The sequence below is a fragment of the Artibeus jamaicensis genome, unplaced genomic scaffold, assembly GCF_021234435.1.
Source record: "Artibeus jamaicensis isolate MK-2021 breed Jamaican fruit bat unplaced genomic scaffold, CSHL_Jam_final contig_311, whole genome shotgun sequence".
Lineage (NCBI taxonomy): Eukaryota > Metazoa > Chordata > Mammalia > Chiroptera > Phyllostomidae > Artibeus > Artibeus jamaicensis.
In genome coordinates this window covers 14,329,615-14,351,565 of record NW_026521717.1, presented here as the reverse complement: position 1 = coordinate 14,351,565, position 21,951 = coordinate 14,329,615, and the positions used below count along the sequence as shown (strand labels likewise).

At 37.3% G+C, this 21,951-nt stretch overlaps 1 protein-coding gene and 1 non-coding gene across 2 annotated transcripts in view; both read left to right on the top strand.

The window, feature by feature from the left end:
* The window catches only part of POU6F2 (POU class 6 homeobox 2), a 493,389-nt gene that overhangs the window by 150,283 nt on the left and 321,155 nt on the right, over window positions 1–21,951 (top strand). Inside the window, exons 2-3 of the mRNA XM_053662960.1 lie at window positions 9,876–9,967; window positions 13,011–13,239. Of these exons, the coding sequence (XP_053518935.1) occupies window positions 9,876–9,967; window positions 13,011–13,239 (321 nt within the window). The remainder of the gene's footprint in view (window positions 1–9,875; window positions 9,968–13,010; window positions 13,240–21,951) is intronic.
* Window positions 2,808–2,971, top strand: LOC119060856 (U1 spliceosomal RNA). Its single transcript, XR_005084679.2, has one exon. It is a non-coding gene; the product is annotated as a U1 spliceosomal RNA (small nuclear RNA).

Below are 21,951 nucleotides of genomic sequence, written 5' to 3'. Positions count from 1 at the left end.
GGGGATTTTGTTTCAGTGCAGATTCAGAATCAGTGGGCCTGTGACCTGGGTGGACTGGGACCTGCAAGCACACTTTTCTTACAAGGTACCTGGTGGTGCTGATGTTGCTGGTCCAGAGATCACGTCTTGAATAAAGAGACCCTAAACTAAGAATACAGCCATCGTTTATGCCATTTACTTCCTCCATCACTCATTTTCCCATACCTAGACCTAGAGGTCTCTGGAATCAGGCTCACTAGAAAAATATCTGAAAACCACAATTTCCATCATGGCATTGGGTATTTATTGTGTTCTGTCTCCCTGAAACATTGTACATGATGCATAGTGTAGTGTAGTCTTGGAGTCTAATAAAACTGGCTTCAAATTCTGATGCTATTGCTCACTAACTGTGTGATCATACATGAGTTATTTAACTTATCTGAACCTTAATTTCCATTTCTGTAAAGTGGGAATGATAATTCTGACAATAACAGGACTTCTGTGGAGATTAAATGAGAAAATGTATATAAAATACTGAGCAAGGTATCTGGCCCATAGTAAGTTTCACTAAATGGTAGCTATTAGGAAATATTTGAGTACTATATAGTCTAGGTGAAAAAGATTTTGCCTTCCATTAATCAAATTGCTCAGGATATAGTTCTTTTGTCACTTCTTTCTTATGTAAAAGAAAAATGAATTAACCTTTATAAAGTTTAGTTTCTTGTATAAATGGACACAATAATCATAAACTCCTTATAAGGTTATTGTAAGAGTTGACAAAGTAATATATATAAAATAATTAATGCATTACCTGACACACAAAACTTTTTTTAAAGATTTTTATTTATTTATCTTTAGAGGGGAAGGGAAGGAAAGAGGGAGAGAAACATCAATGTATGGTTGCTTCTCATGCATTCCCTGCTGGGAACTGGCCTGCAGGAAACCAGCCTGCAACCCAGGCATGTGCCTTGACTGGGAATCGAACTGAGACTACCTGGTTCACAGGCCCACACTCAATCCACTGAGCTACACCAGCCAGGGCTAAACTTTTTATATATTAAAAAATTATGTGATGTCTCTAAAAAGTCAATTGAGGGAAAAGAGGAATTGTTTAGAAGAAACACTTTAAAAGTATCTGGTCAGACACTGCCTGTGCCTGCAGGAGCAGAAGGAGAGAGCATACTGATTCCTCAGATCCTACCATGTCCACAAAAGCTTCCAAATGCTCTGTGATAGATCAGTGTCCCACCATAATAAAAGACACTGGTCAAAGGGGGAAAATGTCCAATGCAGTGAGATTTTTATCAGGCTAAACTTCTTCAATTTAAAGCATTGTCCTGTAAAGGAGAGCATATCCTTTGGGGAGAGGGAAGGGCATTAAAATGTCTTTATTGTATGATCATGTAAGTGTATGGCGATTTTTAATGATGTTTTTCCTAGGCAAAATTAAACACAATTATTACTTACTCATTTAATTTGACTGCCCTACCTATGAATTCTCAAAGGCTGGGAAAGTCAATGTTCTATGGTTATCTAATCATCTGCTCTTTGCAGTCACAGTGTAGCTACTGCACTGGGGGTCTCTGAGATGTTGTACCATGCGTATTATCAGAAGTGACTGTAGCCAGAGGCCATCATTTCCAATAGAAATAATGGTTTTTCTGTTGTAGTTCACGGTTAAATCATATTCTGAATATCATATTGACAGCCTACTTGCTGCTGAAAGGTTGTGCAGAGTTCAGACCTCTGGGAAGCAGCTAGGTCTGGGAGACCAGGGGGATGATACATCCCTGTGATTTTCGTCGAACTGATCTGAGCCCAGAGTTTGGGCTCTTGTTACTATGACATACTTCTCTCCATTTCATCCCCTCTTTTTCACACTTAGGTTGCCAGATTTCCATGTGGGGCTGCTGGCTAAGAGTCTCAATAAACTGAAAAAAGTTTAAGAATTCATGATGAGGTTTTTAATGGGACAGCCCTTTAGGCCTCTAGGTCTGCAAAGAGAGCCTTGCAGATATAAGAAAACAAATCCAAACATTGCTGGAAGAGGCTGGAGGCCTGGATATTGCAAAAAGAAATACAGAGACTTCTGACTCTTTAACTCTAGTTAAAGCTTATAGTATTAATAACACAGGTGTTAAGAAAAAATGGACAGTTTTCCCTTCCTTCCCTTAAGCTTCATCTCCCCAACCCAAAACATGCATCACACACACACACCTACACACTTCACCTAAGCCAGTACCAAAATTTTAAATGAGGTTATTTAACAATGTGAACATTTTCAAGCACATTTAAAGTCAGTTCTGAGTAATTCTTGCATGGTTTACCAAAAGTAGGTAACTGGGGAGAACTTTAAAACAGTTAATTACATTGCCTTAGAGAATCTAGATGATGTCCCCTTGTCAAGTATGTTGATGATCCAGCAGTCAGGAGAGAAAATCTTTGTTTGTTTTTATTAGTGACAGTGTAATACTGTTAGGAAACTAGGTCTACAACTGAGAAAACATATGTGACATCTTCTATATGTTTTCTCTTTTGAGGAATTCATGCCTCATCTCTCCATTATTGGCATAGGTAACTGAAAATTAATAGAAAATAAAATAGTATTTACTCTTAATTTTCCACCAAATTGTATATTTATGTGCTCATTAATAATGATTTAATATAGATGCATTGATGATTTGTAAGTCTAATTTCTTGTTGGGAAAAAAGCCATGTCTAAATTCCTTTGTATACACAAACACTCTTTTTAAAATTTACACTGATTTGGAAAAATAACTCAACAAAATTGTAAAGTTAGGTGCAATTATTAAAAATGTGAGGACCCCATACTTACCTGGCAGGGGGTATACTATGATCACAAAGGTGATTTTCCAAGGGTGAGGCTTATTCATTGCACTCCAGATGTGCTGATCCCTGCAATTTCCTCAAATGTGGGAAACTTGATTGCATAATTTGTGGTAGTGGGGGACTGCATTTGTGCTCTCCGCTGAAAAAAATAAACCTAAATAAAAATTTGAGGACCCTTTATAAGGAGGTCCTCGGATGAAAAATTAGTAATCCAAAATTGTACAGAAGCTGAATATATATGACCTACAGGCACACAGAGCTCTCAACCCAGCAGGTTTAGTGCCTGAGGTCACCATCTTGCAATTGTTAATAATTTACTTTTGTGTGCTTTCTGAGTAGTCTGATGGAATAACAAGAGCATGTGGGAGGATGTGTGGCTTGGAACAGCTAGTGGCCCAGCTGCTCCTTCCTCATCTCTTCTGGAGAGGGTGAGTTCTTGACCACCTGTTCCCTGCCTCTGGCACTCCAAGACCCCTGGAACCCTAAGTATGGCAGTTACCATCTTCCTTCTGCCCTTTGAAGTGGTCCAATTCAGTGTGCAACTCAAAAAGGGCTTCATGTCCACCCCTGATTCAGGTGTCCAGTGCATCTCAGCAAAGAGGTTGCAGTCCTTTTGGCTTCATCCATCTGCCAGGGTAGACACACTTGGGAAGGAGAGATTGACTTCCAGGCCCAGACCTGGGACCTGTATTTTCATTTTGTACTGAGCCCCACAGATTATGTAGCTGTTTTTGATGTAGGATTGAGCATGGATGAAGCATGAGAAAGGAATCTCTGTAGATGGGCATAAAAGCACAGGGTAAAATAACCTTGGCATCCACAGGGTTATGCCACAGTCCCATCAATCAATTGAGAGCAAAGACTTCATCCCTGATTGTGCACAATTTGGAGCATTTCCCCTAACAATGACCTTGTCAGAGGAAGAGTCTATTTCCTGGGAGAAGTGTGTTGAAATGAACAAGACTTCTTAAATTAAAAAGGACATTTTTAGATTAGGCAAAATATTCTCAGTTGGTTTAAAATATATGTCTAAATTATTTCCGTTTATTCTGATGCATATCTCTTCATTTTAAGACTACCAATTTGCAACTTACATAAATGCCAACTTGCATATATACACACAAGCTAAGTCCCAGAGGTGGCCTGCAGAAGATACAAAATTGAGTTTAAAAGGATCTTTGCCTTGAAAAAACTTAAACTCTTATAAACATAGCAGTACTTAGGAAAAATTCCTACCCCAAAGCTCCCTATATGCCAACAGTGTGTCATGGAATTTTGCCTATGTTTGATGACTCTCTCCTTTTTTATCCCTTTTTCAAAAGGAAGCATTTATAGAAATTGAGACCTTTACTGGACTGGATATTACAGGACTTCAGCTCTTCTTTTATTAAATGGATATAAAAACAATGATTAAAAATTGTTGAAGGAAGAATGAGCGAAACTTCATAATAAAATGTATTTAAAAAGTCTTCTTTACCAGTGTAGACTAAGTCTACGTGTACAACTCAAGCAAATATTGAATAATTTTGGTAAATATTACAAAAACATTTTAAGATAATCAAGTCCAAATAAGAGATTTGTAGGGTTTCTTGTTATGCTTTATCTAGATATTCCAAATCTCACTTTGACTTTTCATGCAATCTGTGAAACCTTTAAGTAAAGATCAACAATTAGAATCACTTGGGACCTAGACCCTTCACACAGAGAAAACTAGACTTCCCTCTACCAGAGGCTTGGTAAGTTACCTGCTAGAAAAAGAAAAGAGTCCATTTTGCATAATTAACGTAATCAGACATTCTCTGTTCTCCAGCCCTCCATAGGTGAAATTACAAGTACTTGACAAGAAAACTTACAAAAATATACAAACCCTTATGTGAATAAATGAATGTTTGATTTTCAAGTGTGGTTAATTACTTTAGAGTCTCCACTTCCACTAGACTCCTGTATAGTGTTTTGTACATAAATATGTGTGTGACCAGTATAATAAAGATCTTCGCACTGGCAGTAAAATTTGACAAACATTGGCAATGTCTCTCTGAAAAGACTTTTATAGACATCTTCACTAAATGCCAAGTCCCTCTTTGGCATTTAGTAATCTTGAAGAAAGGGAAGTTTAATTGAGAGAGGACTTCTGCCCTGCTTAGTTGGTTTCACATGCCCAACATAAAATAATGCATTCAACTGTCCATCTTATAATAAGCAACTTTTGCATCACCTTACTCACTGGTGAAAACCACAAACAATGGGTAAGAAAAGTATGAATATCAGGAAAAGCTGAGGGATCCTCACAATGTTCATGTGATTATGTTTATGCTAATGCATAGAGGATAGAAATCCAAAAGCTCTCTGCAGAACATGAGTCATTAAAAATGCATCAGTAACTAACAAGAGACTATGGTTCATTGAATGGGGTGGCATGGCCACCACATGGGAGAAGGTACAAATGGTTTATTCAGGGTGAGCAGTTCATATTTGCAATTCTGTTTCCTTCTCAATGCTTTGGCCATTGAATCTTCTTTGCACAGGTAATGGGATAATGCTCCAGAAAGGAGTATACCCTCTCAGGATTAAAAATGCTTTGTTTGTTTCTTAAAATGACTTATTTGGAAGTCAACTCCAAAATGGGGGGAGGGTAGGATTTAAAACTCTATACTGGAGTACACATCTATCATACTTTAGAATAGCTAAGCAATGCTGAGCTTAGTTTGCCTTAGTTAATGAAAAGCCATTATACCAAAAAATAAAAAATTAACTTGCTATGAGGAACAAGTGATTGTCTCTCAGGAACTCTGACCTCAAGTTGGGTGGAGAAGGTGGAACTTGTGAGGCTCTCTCCTCAGAAAGACACTGAAGGGAGGAGTCCAGGGCCTCACTACCACCCCTCTTGGTTCTGCAGGTAAGTCCAGTCTCTCCAGAGCAGAATGATCTGCAGGCAGCTTTTCAGGTTTCAGATGTGAGATCAACACTGGAAAGATGGTGTTGAATAAACCAATGCTCTGACAAGCAAATATTTTAAAAATTAAAATAAGTTTTAGCCTAGTTTACAAGCCAAACTCCTAATCCATCTTCCAGTACCATCACAAAATTCCCTGTATTTGCAGAGAACTAACTCCTATTATATAGCTATTTTAAATTTTATATTGTGATACGTCTAGAATTAGTTTTTATACTCCTTGAATTAACAGCAAACAAATATAATTACAAAATAGGTATATATGAGATGATTCTCCTTCTTGCTAAGCTATAAATCCCCCAGGATTATAATAGAAGAATGTTCCAGGTGAAAAAAACTTGGAAAGCCAAGCAGGTAATGCTAGCTGATGACCCATCGGCTGCTCATAAAACTAATTGAATATGCATCTTCTGGGTAAAGCAGATTCAGACTTGCCCCAGCAGTCTAAGCCATTATTTTTTCTCATGGTCTTCAATCACTAGTGGAATTTTATAAAACACACATGTGAGCCACCCCTTAGATGATCTGTTAGTAGCCTCATGAGAGATGTGAACATCTGCATTCAAGAATCTCTGCAAAGCATTCTGATTCACAGGCCTAGGTAAGAATTACTGGTCTAAGCCAGGTTCTGTGTGAGAATTTGGAAGCCATTTGGCAGTGTCTTTCTGTTATATTTTCTGATCATGCTACTGTAAACTAAAGGAAGCATTATATATGAACATCTCACTTTGTAGGCTCCTAAAGGCCCAACTATTTAGTTCTTTTCCCAACATTCATCAGACTGTACAGAATATGCAGTTAGGGTGTTGTGTGAGGGAATGCGCATTTGTACACACATAGGGACAGGAGTATGTATTGAATTGACTTAGGACAGGTGAATATTATAGTCAAATAATATCAAGTATGATATTAAATATAAAATAAATCTTGTTAAATAGGACCGTCAAAAGAAAAAGCAGATATGTAACAAGTATGTATTGCTCAAAAATTTACATATTTTCTCATTCAGTCTTCACAAGAGCAACCCTATGCGGGAGGTACTATTATTTCCCAGGCTTTTATAAGAGGAGGCTAATATATAAAGAAAAGGGAAAACAAGCCCACGTTCACATAAGTAGTAAAGTGGCAGATCTAAATTTAAATGCAGGCAGAGTTTAAAATTTAAAAGTCCCTGCTTTTAAACTGTATATCAAACTGCTTTTAATGTCTAAATTGGAATTGACAGAATTTTCCTATAAGCTCATAATTTAAAGATATTTCCAAGGTTTATACCAAACAGCAGTAAATAGGTGGCTGTCAATACCTCTCTTGAAGGAATTATACCACTTTTCAAATTAAAAGCCAAGCCTCTGTTTCTATTGGGTGATTGTTCAATGAGCATGAGTAAAATGCCTACACTAGGCCTGGGCATAAGTGGTGAACTAGTGAAAACAGTCCCTGCCCTACTGGAGTTCACAGTTGCTGCCTGAAAAACACTAACTATTAAATTCAAAATAGAACACAGAGAACTTTCTGGACATTCTGGGTCTCCAGAGAGGTAACTCTTTTCCTAGGAACCTGGTCAGAAGGAAACTACCCAACCCATTTTAAGTTCATATTTTCATGTCTGTGCATGGGAAAATAGGTAACCTCAAATTCTTTGCTAACATAGGCTAAGCACTGCTTCATATCTCTCTGAAACCCTTAGCCATGTCATTTATTCATCTGATTGTTGAATTCTTCCACTAGCTCTGGGAAGACCCCTGATTTGGGAGATGCCTGACAACCAGACAGACTAGTTTATGGTCCTACAAAGTTAGGCATGACATATGCACTTGGGGCAAATGGAGATATGCATTAAAAAGAAACATTTTTTGATCCAAGCAGGAAAGCATACATAATCTCCTCTAGAACCTGTGAAAGACATCATTTTACACATAAAATTGTGTGCAATTGCCCCATACTGCACTAAACATGTTTTTTTAAAATAACAAGCCTTAAAACAAGCTGTTGTATGCTGGTGAGGGCCCCTAGCAACAGAGAATAAAATATAAGCAAATGTGATCTGTGTAAAGTTATGGGTAACAGACACACACTCTTGTTGACACAGTAAGTGTATAGGACAAATCCTAAACTTTACAATGAGATGTCATCAGGAACAGAGTACAAAATGTATATGGCACTCATGAAAGAAATATGAAACTGAAGGGCCTGGCATAGTATAGAATTTTTTAAAATTGTTATATGTTTTTAATTGTGTAAAGGTTTTTTCTCTTTCTCTATGCATTGTAAAACTCTCTTTTCACAATCTGGTGTAAACATCCATACCTGGCGAGTATGGGGAAGCAAATAAATTTTTAAAACATCTTCAAAAACTAAACTGGTTATTTAGCCATTTGAAAATTTACCTAATCTGAATATTTAACCAAAAGCATCACTTGGATCTGGCTAGTTCTATAAAAGGACATAAAACTCTTGCTGACAATTTTAAGGTAAAAATGGGACTTGAGTATATGAGAAGAGAAGTAGTAAGATTTAAAATGCCTAATACGACTCCCAGTTTAAAATGCCCAAGCACAATAAGTAAATCATATACAACAAATTTAGAAGAAGGGTCTCTTGCACATTATGAGAAAATTGTGGGCATCTTATAATGGGTCATCTTATCCTTGTTATTAAATGACAGAAATCATTAAAATGCCAAACATATTTTGACAGAATTTGCTTTATAAAATGTCAGCAAGTCTGTGTTTTTATTAGTTTGTTCAAAATCAATTTAGAAATTTCAATAGAATGCTTGTAAGTATTCCCCAAGCAATGGCTATTCCTGACTTTCTGTACACAAAAAAATTACAAATTAATCAGATTTTCAGATTTCTGCATAATGGCTTTGCACATTTATTGCTTAATTCCATTATAAAATGCCATTATGATTGACACATCATAGTGGAGTTAGAATTCAATTGAATAATGTGTAGCAGTCAATTTTATTTGTAGCTTAATGTGCTGAAGTATTTTTCTCCACATTTCCATTATTTATAAGTCTGCCCCTTTGGAGAATATATAGAAGAATTTGTTTTAAATGAGCCAATAATACCTTCTTTAAAATTTATAAGTGTGAATCATATCCTTTTTTTTTGTTTGTTTTCCATGGCATGCCAATAAACAGAGTTGTCTTCCACATGCTATTCATAGGACAAATATCACAAAAGAGGGTCTTCTTAAGGATAGCTTAGAATTGGATTTCAACCACCAAGAAAATAAAAGCTACTAACTAGAACTCTTCAAAAATTGCTGTTAGCTCTATTTGTTTGTTTATCCATGTATTTATTGTTATTGCCACTATCTTACCTGCTATGCTTTATTTTATCCTGAAACAAAGCACATAAGCCCACACAAAGAAACTATAATGTTTAAGAAGGCTTGAAAGCTTTGCTATTTTTGATGCCATTTCATTTTTCATGCTTTGGTGTTCAACAGGATTTCAGCAAAGGAAATAAGTTGTGTTCTATGGTTAGCATACTGGGGCTTCCTGGAGGTAATGTGAGATTCCTGCTATTTCATTTAGCACCCAGGAAGTTTGCTTAAAGAGTCCTATATTCTTTTTTTAGGTCATCACATAAGATGACATTGAAAAATGCTTTGTTTTTAGAATAACACATTCATAAGATTCATTGTTTGAAGGGTGTCTGGAGAAGGGCTTAAACATATGATAACATAGTTGTACTTGATCATGTCTGAGATCACACTTCCTCTGGCTTTCCAAAATCACATTTCCCAAATCTGTAGCCCACCTATAGCTGTAGCCCACCTATGTATAAAGGGTGCAGTTTCCCACACAAATGGTGCTTTGGGGTATCCCATGAAAACTGATGTATAATACAAGCCTATTAGCATTACTGATGATAGTATCATTTTCCCTGCTGTCATAGCCTACTACTGCCTGGAATGACTTTGGACATCTTGAATGTCATTAGCAAAATTTATGCGGTTGATAAGTGATTTGAACACTGGAGCTTTGATAAATTACTCTGGTGTATTATCTGTGCCTTAATGTTATGTGATGTACAGGCTGGGTTGTATATTAAAGGAGTACCTCTCTTTTGAATTCCAGGGGCCAGAGGAAACCTGACATTATCAGACCCAAGCACTCCTGACCAACACCAGGCCAGTCAGACCCACCCCCCATTTCCAGTTGGGCCACAGGTCAGTGTCTCTCAACTGCTTTCCATTAGGCTGCATAAAGGATGATTTAATCATGTAAAGAACCAAATAAATAATAATGAGTTCAATCCAATTAACTCTAGCAGAGAAAAGATGGTGATAAATATCAGTATGGGAAGCTGACTACATTATTTATTAAATACCATCAAGAAAAATGTGTTTGCAGAACTTTTCTTTTTTTACAGAAAAAAATGGTTTTAGTCATTTGGAATCCTGTTGTTTTTTTTCTTCTTCTTCTTAAGACCTACTACAACTATGTTGTTGGTTGCCATGTAATTTTCTTAGAAAGTAAAACTTTAATGACTGGATTGTGAAGAAAATTAAGTTATTCCAGCCTTACTATAGGCATTTTTGAAATATAAGATGTGATTTAATACAAAAAGTTAATGCAATTTTAATGCAAGTTCAGCTTATTGGGTTTGACAATATTGTACATCACATATAGCCTCTGCATTAATAAAGAAAATAGTCATTATTTTTTAAAGTCTAATATTTGTTTTTCACAGCCCAGTGTGGTTATGTGGAGATATAGAACACAATCACAAAAGGCTGGGCTTTTTATTTCTTTTTACCTCTGTCATTCAGTGTGAAGCTTTCGGAGTCCACCCTAATTTTATGGAAAATGAAGCTGATATTTAAGCCTTTCTCTCTCTTTCACTGTCATTTTTGTTTCTAGAAATTTCTTACTTCTCTACACTTTGAGAGCTCACCAGTTCAAGGCTTGAAAACCCAAGTTTAGAGCTTGGGTTGATCTTGACTTTCTTGTTCCAGAGCCAGCAAGTCCCTGGATGGCTTCAAATCCCAATGTGCATCTTGGATGCCAAGGGCTCAAGGACAGAAATCCTGGGGAGATATGAACTCTCTTATGGAAGCCCAGAGGAATTTTACTGGGAATCTCAGCAACCAGCTTTTTCTGGCTGTGCCCTTTCTGATTTCATGCTTATGGCACTGTGCATGTGTTTAAACTTACCAGGGGTAGTATACTCTAAGGCTTCCAGGTTATATGCACTTCACAGCAGACCCAGAGGGTGAGAGGTGGTGGGCACCATGACAAACTGGAGAGTGCGTGCCTGACTTTAAGCCTATAAATTCCATTTTTAAAAATGCTATAGGCCAAAACTGCCAAATCTGTGTCCTGTATATAGTCTGAGGACTACCCACTTCCCTGCTATCTTGAATTACTTTCTTCAATGATATAACACCAGCCATTTAAGGAGAAGTTTATCATTTTGTGTTTATTTTTAAATATATATTTATTTTTGTGCTTCAGAGTACTTTAAAAATAAGCACAATTAATCTTGGTGAATTTAGCAAAATCCAATAAATATGTTAGGAGCTAGACCCATAGACCCTAAAGAATGGTTCTATAAAACTAGGCTGCATGGAGTCCTTCAGAGGGCTCCCTAGAAGGAGCCTTGAAGGAAGACTTTAGGAGATGACCAGAGAGTGAACTCAAACCTCCTCCATCCCATTCTGCAAATAAAGCAGCCCCATTTCTCTAAATCTTCTTCATGAACTGAGAAAGTGTGATTAGAAAGAGATGCAATGTTGGCTCTGGAGCAGCCAATCTGGACTTAAGCCCCTCACCCCAACTAGACATGGGATTTGGGGCAAGTTACTAACCTCTCTGTATCTGAGTGATGGGATAACAGTTAATACATATATAGTGCACTAGAATGGTACTTGGTTGTTAGACACTGGGCTTTATACTCTACCTATATTGAATTACCATTTACTTTATAGAATCATACTGCATTAACACCAAAAAGTTGAAACTCTTACATAGAGTTTTATATTGGTTTGTCTAAAAAAAAATGGACATAGTTCACAAAGCTCCCAGGAGGGTGTAATGCAAGTCCTGGATCATCTGGCCTGGCCAGGGCAGGAACCCTACCTGTGTCACCCTGGTAAAGAGCACTCTCCAACTTTGGGCATATGTCTGATGCCCAAAGTACATACCTATAAGACTACCTTTCCATGTCAAACAATGACAATTGGCTAAGTAGTGGACATAAAGATGTATTTTTAATGTTGTTTAACTGGGAATAGAATGTTAGAGTTATAACAAAGGAAATATTTAAAACATTTTGTAATTTATTCACATTAAATATTTTTGTTTTTCTCAAAAATTTTTAGATCTTGTCTATGCATATACAAGATAACTTTACATTTTAAAAATGATTTTATTATCACTTGCTTAATCATTTTCCATTTTATTTCATGTATTCTTATAAACTTTTTCTATTTTTCTAAAAATATATCAAAATGATTCATTTTAAAGACTACATAATATCTTATCAAACTTAGTACTCTAACAAACTTTTGTAAGCATTTATATATTTTAATACATAATGCATACATTCATGTATTTATCTTTTTTCTGTTTGAATTATATCTTCAGCCTATATCTATGAGTATATTCTGAGTCAAAATGGGATGAATATTTTTGTAGCTATTGATGTGGATCTCCAAATTGCTTTTCAAAAGGCTATGACAGGGTACATGTACTAAATCCACATAATATTGTCACTATAGATTTACCAGCACTGAGCAAATCTTTCATATTACTTTTGCTAATGTAATAGATGAGAACAGAATTTAATTGCTATTTTTGAAACAAAAAAAATTCCGCAGATCCCAATGAATTTTTTCTGGAACAGCACAGAATAAATTAGCAGAGAGTTTCAAAATTATAAGGGTAGAATAAAATAAAACTGCATTGAAAAAATAACATATAAGTGTAAGATGTTATTTTTTTTTAAGATGTTATTTTTAAAGGTATTTGAACTCCTTAGAGGATGTTAGGACCAAACAGAATTTTCCAAAAATGTAAGTAAAAGGCTATTTCCATTTTTTTCTACCAGTCAATCTGTTTTGTTTTGTTTTGTTTTCTGAACTAGAACATGTTTCTTTACTACTTGTCCAGGAACTTTATTGACCCTACATAAATAGAAGAAAAAATGCTCTAAGGCCTGTATCTTGGTTCCCACTGAAAAGTGATCTGGGATTATCTGTTTCTGTGCAGCCACTTCTGACAGCACAGCAGTTAGCCTCTGCTGTCACTGGCGTGATGCCAGGAGGCACACCAGCCCTCAACCAGCCTATCCTCATCCCCTTCAACATGGCCGGACAGCTAGGAGGGCAACAAGGACTGGTCCTCACACTGCCAACTGCAAATCTCACCAATATCCAAGGGCTGGTAGCAGCAGCTGCAGCCGGAGGCATTATGACTCTGCCATTGCAAAATCTACAAGGTAAGTCATTGTCTGTGTGCCATGTAGGGCTCTGCCCACTGGCCAGTTTTTTCTGCAGTGGACAAGTACCCCAAATGTTAAATGTGGTTCAAAGCTGCTTTCACCATAAAGAACATAGAAAACTTATGTAGGAAGCAAAGTTTCAAATTGTCTTGGGAATCCTTAGCTTGCTCAAGCCCTGGGCTTTATCAGTCCTTATTTTCTAAAATTAATTTCAGGTATTCTGGAAGCATTTATGAGCAATCATCATCAAAAACTTACATTTAAAATTATTATGCTGTTACTTGAGGACCTGCGTTACAATCTCATGAGTTCTTCAATTTAGTTATCTTCAATGAAAGGTTAGACATGACTGGTTTGTGCATGAAGTGGTCAAAACATCTCAAGAAGGAATCAAGTAGAATAATTATTTTAAGTACTATTGTGTTTATTAGGAAGATTTAAGTTATAATTACTCAACAAAATTATATTATTTGAAATCATAGTTTATATGAGAAAAATAGATTCAACTATTGAGCCTTTCTGTTACATGACCATATAGCAAGAGTTGAATTCTAACTTTATTCAAAAAGGATAATTCCTTTGGCATTATGAAAATTCTGACTTTTCTTTAAGAGATTTAGTAATACTAACTGATAAACTTGTTTACAAGAGACTCCTTGAGAGAAAATATTTTATGATAGAAAATGAAAATGACTTGAATATAACTAAGATACTTAATAAAGAGTAAACAAATTTATTTTGGATTGGGCAAAGGTGTTTTCTCTATTGATATAAATGTTAGTGACTAAATTTCTTTCTGCAGGGTGGGAGTTTTGTTGGGTATCTTTTCAGAACAACCATATAAAGTACATTTTTAGTTGATCAAATGTCAGGGTTCCTAATAACCTACTAAATTGGTCAGAGCATCAGTCCACAGATTAAGAAATAGACCAAGTAAAAACTGATTAACTCTGGACTCAAACTTCTTAACATACTATTATGTTCTAATATCCCATCCACTGTTGCCACTTTGTGACTTTTACTTTAATATTTAAACCAGTCTCTTTCCAACCATTAAATTGTGCCAAGAAAACCACCATTCATAAATCATGCATGTCCAGTACACACTAATGCACAAATTTTGCTTGTTTCAAATTTGAGAGTGCCAGGGAAGTCAGGATCTCAAGATTAAGCAAATATGGCAGGAATGAACAAGGTGAAAGCAAAAGCAACACAGTGTAGGGAGAGACTTTTTAATGTAGGTGGATGATGAAATCTTAATGAAGAAATGGGCATTATTGAAATGCAGTCTTCCATTTGGAACATTTGCACTTATGGGAATATTGGATATTATAAATAAACATAAACTTGTGGGGTAGGTCATGAATTAAGCCTGCTTGGTTAAAATGGACACTAAAAAAGTCAGAGTCCAAAATACTGGTCTTGTTATATCTTTATTATATTTTGGTATTCTTAAAGCTTTATTATTTTGTTATTTTAAGGGTTCAGAAATAGTTACTGGTCCAGCATGAACTTCCAAACTTGCATCAAGTTTCTCTTTCTTTCTCTTAATGTAAAATGTAGTATAAGCTTGTAGTTTGGACATTGGCTTTTTATGTTATCTTTGGTTTCGTAAAATAATCCTAAAGTTTATCCCTTTTTATCTCTTAATGCTTCTCACATAATTTCCCTATGGCCTCATCATCAGAAGTGTATTGGAATTGATGGCCAAGATCTTGTCCACTGTACAAGCAGTAAGGGAACATGCCTCTTTGATTCTATCTTTGAAATTCCAGTGATGTTGGGAGGGGAGCCAAGGTCACTCAAATGAAATATATCCAGCTGCAAGTCAGACAGTTATAGAAATATTTCTGAGTTAGTCTGAGTACTCCAGCCCCTCCCCAACATCATTTTCTTTAATATCCTTATGAATGAATCTTAATTTCTAAAACACTGTCAGAATCCAAGAAATTTCTGTCTTCCAGTTTTTTTGGGGGGGCCTTTCTGTTCCTTTCATATCTTTCTACGTAATTTCTTCATTACCAAGACCTCACTAGTCTAAGAAATGATCAGCCATCCTGGTGTCCTGGGTCTGGGAGTTCTCTTGAGACAGGACTTTTACTGTGAACCCAGGAAAGTCCCAAGCAAACCAGAAAGAGTTGGTCACCATGCAAGGAATCCAAGGGCAGTAACGATGGTAATAGTGAAATGTCTCATATCTCCAAGGTGCCCAAGATCAGTGTCTACCACCTGAAGGGCAGTGCCAGTCAATCACTTTGTCAGCCTAGTGGTGATCTCACCACCTTTAGGGAACCCTTGACAATCCTCTTTCAAGGACACTAATCTTATAAATGGTCTACACAATACCTTGGAAAGAGTCCTTATACACATTTATATAGTCAACAGGGTAGACTGCTCTGTCCCCTCCCTATGGTCTACCCCTAGACAATGAGCACAATAACCTTAGCCTCATGCTTATAAGATTCTTTGGAAACAACCAGTAAGTCTGTCTGCCTGTAATAGATGCCCAAACTTATCAGGTGGTTTTATAAGACAGATTTGATGGGTCAGTGTGAGGGGAGGGATTTAAGTGTTACACACCTTGTCTGCAGTAGGGCCTGCTTCCATATGGCAGGCTTAGTTAAGGGTGGTTTCCCTTTCCTCATTGTGAAAGGTTAAAGTTTTATTCTTGAAGCAAGCTGGCCAGCTGGAATTGTCTATTCTCCAACTTTTGTGCCCAGCCCTCCAGCCTGTCTGTTCTTCTAACACAAAAGCAACAAATTTTCTAAGAGAAAATAATTACTGACATCAGTTTTTTAATGGTTTAGAACTCAAAATATATGTTTTCAAGTATTTTCCTCTTCACTAAAGACATTGAGAGCTGATTCATTTATATTACCTATCAAGTGACATGGAATAGCCCTCAGAGCCTTGGAAGCCATGATTCATACATGTATTTTAATGAGTACTAATGACATGATGTTACACAGGTGGCTATCTTAGCTCAGGCAGCAAGTGTTCTATCACAATCTCTTCTAAGCATGGTCCTAATATCAGCATCTAATGGGAGCTTATTAGAAATGCAGACTCAGACTCCATCCCAGACCCACTAAACAGAGTCTTCATTTGAAAAGATTCCCAGGTGATTCTTTCTTTGTTCCTTTTTAATATATTTTATTGAATTTGCCGTTACAGTGGTCCCATTTCCCCCTCTTCATTCCCCTCCACCCTGCACACCCTTCCCCCACCATTCCCCCTTTAGTTTATGACCATGTGTCGCAAGTTCTTTAGATTCTATATTTCCCATACTATTCTTGCCCTCCCCCTGTCTATTTTCTACCTACCGTCTATGCTACTTCTTCTCTATACCTTCTCCCCCCTTCTCCTCCTCCCACTCCCCTGCTGCCAACCCTCCATGTGATCTCCATTTTTATGGTTCTGCTCCTGATCTAGCTGTCCTCTTAGTTTGTTTTTGTTTTAGGTGTGGTTCTTAATAACTGAGTTTGCTGTCCTTTCACTGTTTATCTTTTTTATCTTCTTTTTCTTAGGTAAGTCCCTTTAACATTTCACATAATAAGGGCTTGGTGATGATGAACTCCTTTAACTTGACCTCATCTGGGAAGCACTTTATCTGCCCTTCCATTCTAAATGAAAGCTTTGCTGGATAGAGCAATCTTGGATGTAGGTCTTTGGATTTCATGACTTGAAATACTTCTTTCCAGCCACTTCTTGCCTGTAAGGTCTCTTTTGAGAAATCAGCTGACAGTCTCATGGGAGCTCCTTTGTAGGTGACTGTCCCCTTATCTCTTGCTGCTTCTAGGATTCTCTCCTTCATTTTAATCTTGGCTAATATAATTATGATGTGCCTTAGTGTGTTCCTTCTTGGGACTCTCTGAGCTTCCTGGACTTCCTGGAAGTCTATTTCCTTTGCCAGATTGGGGAAGTTCTCCTTTATTATTTGTTCAAATAAGTGTTCCACTTGTTGCTCTTCCTCTTCTCCTCTGGTACCCTTATAATTCAGATGTTGGAATGTTTAAAGATGTCCTGATTCTTTCTTTTAATCTTTTAAAAATATTATTGTTCAAGTATAGTTTTCTCCATATATACACAAAAGTTTACTAAAGCCTGGTCTGGTGAGCTTTTTAAAAATTTATTTGACATCTCTGCCACTATTTCTGGATTCGGAGAATTTTGGGGTAATGGGGAGCAGTGTGGTTGTGATAAGTGTCCTCATTGATTTTCCTTCTGTCCCTTACCACCTCAGGCCTCTAAATGAGGGTAATGATTGAAAATAATAATTTATTTGGGAATATTTTTGCTTCTGTTAGGACATCAATGTCCCCAAGACTAAGAGGTGTTCTCTTGCATAACTGAAGCATTATTGAAACAATTGCTGTAAGATTTTATCCACCAAAAGATTTTCATTGTTGATAGAGAAAACCCATCTGCATGGCCTGTGACTGTTTGCCCTTCTCAGATCCTCCCATGCAAGAAAGAGATGCACTCCTGTCTCATCAATGGTAGGATATTTTTGTAAGGAAACAGATGGGAATAAGAAGTTAAAAATCTTACAGAATTTTGGGAATAACCCTGCAGCCCTGCCTCAGGGTTGGTGAAATGAGATTTGGGGAAAAGACAATCCAGTGAACCAATGAGCTGCAGGCTGCATCATTTTCTCCTTTGAGCAGGCAGATCCTGACCTCCTTACCCAGGGTGACTAATAACCTGTACCCTCTCTTCCTGCCCCTCCTCTTGCCTGTCCTCTGCTGCATTAGTTGGCATTTTGGCTAACTCATCATTTTGGGTCACTCACATCCCATTTTATTCCCTTAGAGTATGTGCATCTTTCCAAATCATACACCTCTAGGAGATCTAGTGTTATCTCTACCTCCACATCTCTATCTTTACATCTCCATCTTTATCTCTATCTCCACATCTGTCTAAAATCTAAACTCCCCCAAACTGACGTTCTTGTTGGGCTGAGTCTTTTCATTCTAGGCTGCCTCATCAGTCACTGGCTAGACTAGAGATTGACTGCCCTGTGTTGAAGTGTCCACTCCTGTCCAATAGCTGCAATGTGTGTGGGAGGGGGAAGGTTGGATGACATGGTATGGAACACAGGAAACAGGCTTTAGAAACATGCTAAGGCCTCCCTCAAAAGTAGAGAGGGCTTTGAGCAAAATGTGTGTTGGCCTGTCCACTGAAATTACCTATAGAACTTTAAGGATTTCCTATGGGCATGGATTGAGATTGAGACAAACTCTCAACACAGAGATGCCAAAGGTGGGGTCTAGGTTCTGAATATTTTAAGGGAAGTCCTTAAGGGTTCTGGCTTTGATTCAAGCCCAGAAATGCTCTAAACTCAGATAAGACCAAGAAATGAAGTAGGTGAAGTTGGTATTGTCTCCCATTTTTTGAGATCCCTTTTCCCTTCCATGTATCTCCCACTATCACTACAGGTCCCTCCATTCTTCTGCTGTGTGCTCATGAGGATTTGGTTTTAAGTTACTGTAAGCAAACCCACACCTGTGAAATAAAGCTAATAATGCTGATAAACCTCAGAGAAATAAAAACGAGTAAATTTTCTCTGTCACATACTTTACAAACTTCTTTAAAAATCAGTGTCTACTATTTTACTTATTATTTTGAAATACAGTAGCTGCACTAAAAACATAATTTGCGTTTGTCTTAGTATGGGAATTGAATGATTATTTGACATGGTAAAATAATGTCCTCTTCATGGAACTCATACAGCTGTACTATATTTTTTTGCTTTTTTAGGTCTGAGCAGAAAATACATATAATTACAACCTCAACACATGACAACAAATAGCAAAGAGGTTAGTAGGACAGCAGCAGTGGGCCTGCATTTAGAGTAGATAATTCAGGTTCTGTATGATGACTTGTTCTCACCATACAGGCCAGGTTGGGTAACCCTCTTATCACTGCGGGCAACATAAATGGAGAATATAAATGTGCTACCTAGAAGATTTATATCAAACTACGAATATTTTAGTTAACTCCACCATAACATTTAAATTAATAACCAAAAGTACATTAGAGAGTGCTGTTTAATCTGACTATGGAAAAGCAATTATATTTAGAACAAGTTGAAACTCAAGGCCAAGGATGGTTTTTTTTCTGCTCCTAACATTGGCAAGAAACCTTCTCTGGTTTGCTTTGACTCTCCAAATTAAAGGTTGTTCCAAATAAAGTATATGGGAATTGTTTTGAGATTAGAAATTTCATGTGAAAGTTATATTTTCTTTTATTTTCATCTGTTTTGTTGTTGGTTTAATTGAGGTGTTATTTACATACAGTAAAATACATGACCCTTAAGTGCTCAGCTCAATGAGTTTTGATAATTGTATACACCCCTGCAACCTCCATTCACTGCAATCAATAAATAAAACATTTAATTATCTTCAAAAGTTTCCCTTGTGTCCCTTTGCAGTCAATCTCCTCCCTCCAATGGGACTATCCTGATCTGCTTTCTGTCACTATCCGTTAGTTTTATCTGTTCTAGAACATAAATGGATTCATACAGTGTATATTCTTTCATGTCTGGCTTTTCTCTCTTGGCATAATATCTTTGTGATTCATTCATATTGTGTAGATCTGTAGTTTCTTTCATTTTCAAGTGGTGTTCCTCCATAAGAATATGCCACAATTTGTTTATCCATAGCCATTCCTGTGTCCTCATAGGCAGACATTGTAAAGGTCCTCTTGCCTGGGGACAGGGAGAAGGTCCTCTATTGAACATCAGTATGGAAGATCCTTGGACACTCTTCCCAGGCACGTGGCTACACTGCTGGGAGATTATTCCCAGTTCATTATCTTCCTTGGCCACATCTGAAGAAAAAGTTGAGGAATATACAATTTTTTGTAGGCTTTATCTGCCCATGAATGCCTTGTGGAAGCTTGGCGACCAGCAGTTGCTTAAAGTTTTCAACAGTTAAAGACTTGTAGCTCCTTTGGGAATATTATTCTCTGAGAAATCAAGAATGCTTCTGATTTTTTGCTTTGAGTCAGTTTCATGTGCCAAAGGTTTTTCCAAGATATACATTCTCAGTATAATTTATATTGCTTTCTCACCTCCACACCTTTTCAATTCGGTCAGCCTTGGTGTGAGGGCATCTGGCCTCTTTGGTGTTCTTTAGACATGCTCTTACCCAAGAACCTTTGCTCAGATTATTGCTTCTGCCTGAAGCACTTTCCCCCCAGAAAGCACCAAACCTACTATCTTCCATGTACTCCTCCAGTATTTCTGTTCTCCCTTACCTGCTTTCCTTTATTTCTTTTTTACATAACATTATCTTCTACATAGCCTTAAAATCTCAGAGATGGTTGAGGGTTTTTTTTCCTTCTTTCTTTTTAAACACTTTGGGTCATGCTCACCAGTGTAGCCATGTAGAACAGTGGAGGCTGTACTGTGATGCGTGGCCGCAGTCCTGTGGAGGAGCATTTCCTGTGTAATGTATTTATAATATGCATTCCCTGCCACAGAAATGAGAACAGACTCTGGCTTTAGTATTGTAGATAATTATTTCTCAGTTTCTGGTTAGTGGCTTGATCACAAAGTCCAATATTAAAAATACTTAGTGCCTAAATTCATATTTGCCCGGTTATTCAGAAGAGCCCCACATGACATGCTGTACAATAACACCAAATCCACTGTAAAGAAGTCATGAAACGTTGTTGCAACATGTCTTACTTTGGCAGTTTTTAAACCTCCATATCTCCAAACCTTCATAGGTTTTATTTAAAGTACCTGGAGAGCCTCTTCTGCAGTACATTATTCTTGAAACAGGCGTCACTGAGGCACTGGGGCATGGATTAAACTGGAAGAGCATGAATGAGGAGTATGACTAGTATATGTGTCCTTAAAGATACTGTCAGTGAAATAAAGCATTGTCAAAGAATAATGGTTTCCAGCTGCCACATAAATGTCAAAGCAAAGCCAAAGCATTTATTTTCAAAGCAAAATGCGGGGAAGTAATGTTATCCCCAGTTTGCACATAATAAAGCTGTAAATCCATCAGGGCTCTTGATGGCATCTAGCAATGTGTCTACACTAGGATGTGCAGACTGGATTAGATTCCAAGCCAGACATTAGAGCTCTTTTCAAGATGGCTGCCACTAGAATGGCACTGGTATCTAAAAGGGGGAAGACTTAAAATGCTTCTCAATCTTACTTTATTATCACATATGAGAGGGAACTGGGATTATTTTTTCAAATTTTCTCCAGAACCAAATACAGGAGACTGCTGTATCTGCAGAAAGTTGCAGGACAGAGAGTGAGGAGGTACTGGAAACAGTGAAATTAGAGATGGCCCCCAATTCCTCTCTGCCTATTATTTAGTGACCAGAGAGCTAATACTCTCTGAGAAAGTCCTGCCTTCTCTTAAGTGTACACTTACTGCAGGGCAGATTCCCAGTGAGAGGTCATAGTTATTGTTTCTCAGCCCCATATAGGGAAAAGCTAAGCTTCACTTCTTCCCATGAACAGTGCACAATGATTGATCAAATTCACAAATACTTACTAAGCATCTGCTCTTTTCCAGGTACTGTGGTAGACACTTCTGTCTAGTTAGGGAGGAGGCTTTTACAGTTATTAAGGAAAGAAAGGATGTTGGTTTCACTAATGAAAGGCAGAAGACTGGGCTTGGAAAGACTTGGTGATGAGTTAAAAGTAAAATGATAAGGGGGGAGAGAGAGAGAGATTACTTA